This window comes from Phyllobates terribilis, unplaced genomic scaffold (genome assembly GCF_046119375.1).
Source record: "Phyllobates terribilis strain yellow unplaced genomic scaffold, ASM4611937v1 Scaffold_11__3_contigs__length_659146591, whole genome shotgun sequence".
NCBI classification, from domain to species: Eukaryota; Metazoa; Chordata; class Amphibia; order Anura; family Dendrobatidae; genus Phyllobates; species Phyllobates terribilis.
This window is the reverse complement of record NW_027362771.1, coordinates 557,081,476-557,086,306: the sequence shown is the minus strand read 5'-3', so window position 1 is coordinate 557,086,306 and position 4,831 is coordinate 557,081,476. Positions and strand designations below refer to the sequence as shown.

At 38.3% G+C, this 4,831-nt stretch overlaps 1 protein-coding gene across 1 annotated transcript; it reads left to right on the top strand.

Moving 5' to 3' along the window:
- Positions 1-3,072: 3,072 nt before the first annotated feature.
- On the top strand, positions 3,073-4,017 carry LOC141167363 (olfactory receptor 5AR1-like). The gene has a single exon (XM_073654776.1). The coding sequence runs from the start codon at positions 3,073-3,075 to the stop codon at positions 4,015-4,017; it is 945 nt and encodes a 314-aa protein (XP_073510877.1).
- Positions 4,018-4,831: the final 814 nt, after the last annotated feature.

Here is a 4,831-nt window from a genome sequence, read left to right as displayed (position 1 = left end):
CATGAAAACACTATTATTTATTTAAATAAATCCTTTAACACTAAATGACAAGTACCGTAAGCTGAGCGCTGCCATCCAGCTTGTCATCCTTCAGAGACACTGCAGAGCACAGGCATTATGGGAATTTCCGATTCTGGTATTCGATATTCTAAAAGTATCGGAACTCAGTATCGGAACTCCGATACCGCGAATATCGGTCGATACCCGATATTTCAGTATTGGAATGCTCAACACTAGTGGTCACACACCAAATATTGATTTCAATTAGATTTCCCTTTTGGTGATTCATTTTTGAATTTTGTTATTTGATACAAATAAACTATTAAAGGGAAGTCTGCCACTTCAAAGGGTCAATTATACTGCATAAACATTTATACAAGTTGAACTTAAGATTTGCTGAAAAATCTTTCATTTAATATGCAAATAAGGACACTTTGTTGCACCCTTGGCATAGCTTGGTGAACTGTTGCACCCTATTATTTGCCTATTTAAGCTAGACCCTTATCTTGATTGACAGCGCTTCATCGGTAAGGGTGAACACTGTCTAAATTTTGCAGTTTGCATGCCTGCGCTTGTACTCTGAAACTAGAGAAGCTGAGTAACCTGCTGATTTTCTCTGATGAAGTCCCCTTTAGACTGATTAATTCATCTTGAAGAATGATTGTCTGGAGAAGAAAAGGTTAGCACTACCATGTGTCCTGTGAGATGCCAAAAGTAAAGCATCATAAGACCATTCGTGTGTTGTTGTTGCTTTTCATCCAAGGTAGGGGGCTCACTCATAATTTTGCCTAAGAACACTGCCAGTTGGATCTAACATCCTCCTTGAGCAACTTCTCCCAACCATCTAGGAACAATTTGGTGATCAATGCTTTTTCCAGCCTGATGAAGACCATGTCACAAGGCAAAAGTGATAACCGAATGGCTCAGTGAAAACAAAATTGAAATTTTAGGTCCATGCCCAAGAAACTTCACAGATCTCAATCCCATTGGGAACCTGTGGTCAATTCTTAAAAAGCGGGTCGAAGAAAACCAAAGAAATTGTGATAAACGCCAAGCACTGATTAGACAAGAATATGTTGACATCAGTCCGGACTTGACCCAGAAGCTGATATCCAGGGAGATGGGCAGAAGTCTTGAAAAATAAGGGTCAGCACTATAAATATTGAGTCTTTGCATAAACTTGAAGTATTTGTCAATAAAAGTGTAAAAACGTATGAAATGATTATAATTGTACTGAACCATAGAAACAATGGACTAAAAGTTCGAAAAACACTTAAGCAGCAAACTTTGTGAAAACAAAACTTTGTGTCAGTCAGTCTCAAAATGTTTGGTCACAACTGTAGCAGTTATTCTGTTTGCCATTTTTGGTAATAAAACTTTTTATTGGCATCATGCTTTCTGTTGTGTAATATTATTATTATTATTATTTATTATAGTGCCATATATTCCATGGCGCTTTACATGTGAAAAGGAGTATGCATAGCAAACAGCAAGTACAATAATTTGAACAAGACCGAGTAACCGACTGGTACAGGAGGAGCGAGAATCTCAATTTTCTACAGAGTTTTTCTGTAAGGGGTTATCCAGGGCTTAAGAATGTGTTCCAGCTTCCATTGTGGATAAAAGAAGTTTATTGTTAAAATGGCAATTCCATATGAAATTTGAAAGTAATAGCAACGCGTTTCGAACTCAATATGCGTCCTTTGTCAAAGCTTTGATCCACGATGGAAGCTGGAACGCATTCTTAATCTCTGTTTGCAAGTGGTTCCTTGAGATTCCGTGTTCCAGGACGCCCAGGAGTGTAGGTGAGCTGGCTTCTTTTTCTCTGTTGTCCAGGGCTATTTGTTTTTTACTATGGGTCTAAGAACTAAGAAGAATCTCCCGGCAGTGGGCTTCAGGAAAATGGTCATCAGAGGCGGCACATGCACAAATTTAGATCTCGGCTCAATGACTTTGGCGCCCATTTTCCTGAAGCCCGCCGCCGGAAGATCAATGTGCTGAGCGGGGTATCTGCTCCTGCCTACACCACTGACATTTTCTTGAAGCCCACTGCCAGGACACCCCATCATCCCAGTCCAGGGCCCACTCCTGCCGCCGCTGGCTTCCTGCAGCTCCGACCCTGCCTCCTTTGACACCGCTCCCCTACCTCCACCCCTCCAGTAAGCAAGCTAAATTCAGACTATAAGATGGGCCCCCATTTGACACATTAAAAAATATTTTTTTCCTGTCTTTCGCCTCAAAATTTGGGGTGCGTCTAATGGTCCGCTGCATCTTAGCCAGTAAAATACAAGATTTTTTAATGAACCTTAAATAATTAAAACTAGCAATATAAATAAAGTGTGCATTTTATGTGCTAGTTATCAACATACAAAAGGTATTTATTATGTTTTGTAATTTCTCAATTGGCCCTAATTCCTGGAGGGTTATGTAACATTTATAAGCAGGCTTCTTTATGTTTTACCAGATGAGTGAGAGCTACTGTAAGAATACTAATCCTAGCACTGGTTCTCCAGGTAATTACATTGCGTCAATGCACATAAATATAAATTGTATATAACTCTTTATTGTCGTCCATAGTATTTACAAGCTAGTTTATTAGGTGTTTGGGATATTGCTATCTCTTATCTCTTACAAAATAAATATAGAAAAAAAATAAACTTTTCTTATACTGGAGAATAGGAATAAAATACATTGCATTGCAGTCTTTTTACCACTTAGCCTCCCACTAAGCACTGTGGGGGGCTGCTAAAAGAGGGCTCTGTGGAACATAACTCTTCTTGATGACTATCATGTTCAGAAAAGATATCTGGAAGACAGTTGGTTTTATGTATTATATTGATTTTGTTTCTGCTACCTATATACTTTTATTTTTATATTTCATTTACTTAACATGATTAAATCCTTCCGTTGTCATATCTGAGATTAATCCAAACTTGTCATCATATAGTTTAAATAACTGGAAAAATTCCTACATTCCTAATAAATATGAAACATGATAGATTTATTTAGTATTGGTTGCATTGCTGAATTAGATCCATTGACACATAACCGTTGTATCTTTGGAAAGACAACATGAGTGACTGTCCAAACCGAAGCACCGAAGATGAATTTCACATTGCCGCCTTCTCTATGTCTTCATGGGGCCAGCTTCAGCTATTTTTTGGAATTTTGATTATTTATATATTCGCTATGTTGGGGAATCTGACAATTCTCTTTCTTGTGTGTTTGGTAGAAAAATTACACACCCCAATGTATTTCTTCTTGAGTAACCTTGCCGTTCTAGATGTCTCATCCATCTCTACTTCGATCCCTAAACTACTTTTTATCACCTGGACACAGGATCACAGGATCTCTTTTAGTTGCTGTATGACACAGTTATTTTTCTTCCTTTTATGTGTTAATGGTGAAGTTTTCATCCTGACATCGATGGCCTATGATCGCTATGTGGCGATATGTAAGCCCTTACAATATTTCATAATAATGAGAAAGAACATGTACATTGGAATGGCCGCTGCCTGTTGGCTTCTTGGTGCATTAAACTCTCTATTACATACATTACTGACATCTGTTCTACAATTCTGTGATTCACGTGTTATCAATAATTTCTATTGTGACCTCAATTCTTTAGTTGATCTTTCCACTACTGACACTCAGAGCCAGAAAGTCTTCATGTTTTTTGAACTTTGCGGTATTTTTCTTGTACAATTTATTCTCACCATTTTTTCATATGTTTTTATCTTCTCCGCCATATTAAAGATTCATTCTTCAGCTGGACGTATGAAGGCTTTCTCCAGTTGCACCTCCCATATCCTCACTGTTACGTTATTATACACACCAAGTCTGTTCTTGTACATGAAAACAGGCTCTGATGATTCTATGGAACAAGATATGTTTCTGTCCATGCTTTATCTTGTGCTAGTTCCATTGTTGAATCCTCTTGTCTACAGCCTGAGAAATAAAGATGTTTGGGGGGCTATTGTAATGTTAAAAGGAAACATGGTAGTTGCTCAAAAATAAAAATAAAAACATACATGTAGAGAATTCTCCTTTGGTTCAAATAATATGGGGATAAGCTTGCTGTAATAGAAAGCACCCTGAATTGTTTCTCTGAAGGATATGCAAGCTAATCTACATAGCTTTCACCTATGTTCAACCTCCTTAAAAGTGTTCTCCAGACAGAGATAGAAATAAATAAAGTAGATGGCATTGAAATACCTTTCATTAGCAAATCAAACTCATTTTGTTATATGAATGCATCACAGAATTAAAATGGTTGCCTTCTAGTTTCACTGATAGAAAACTGTTTAAGAATGTTAATAGGGCTGCTTCCTTTTAGCATGTGCAGTAGAAACTCTGTAGCTGCCACCTGAAGATACTTTAGGCCATTTTCTGTCAAGCTTTCACCAGATCACAGCAGCCACTCAGAATTCATAAAAACAGGATGGACAGCAGTGTGAGCAGCCTGGTCTTACCTCAACACCTCTTGTATTTCCAGTATTAAATCAGAGAGACCAGGTGGACAGCAGTGTGAGCAGCCTCTTCTTACCACAGTACCCCTGGTATATCCAGTATTAGATCAAATTAACATGTTGGACAGCAGTGTGGGCAGCTTCTCCTTGCCTCAGCACCCCTGGTATCTTCAGTATTAGATTTATAGACAGGATGTACAGCAGTGTGAGTAGCCTCTTCTTAGCTCAGCACCCCATGATATCTCTGATATTAGATTAGACAGACAGTGACAGTGGACATCAGTTTGAGCAGTCTTTTCTTACCTTAGTACTCCTTGTATCTCCAGTATTAGATCTATAGACAGGATGGACAGCAGTGTGAG

What these genes read in the sequence shown, in the direction of transcription:
- LOC141167363 (XM_073654776.1), top strand. Translation starts at nt 3,073, where the DNA reads ATGAGTGACTGTCCAAACCGAAGCACCGAAGATGAATTTCACATTGCC.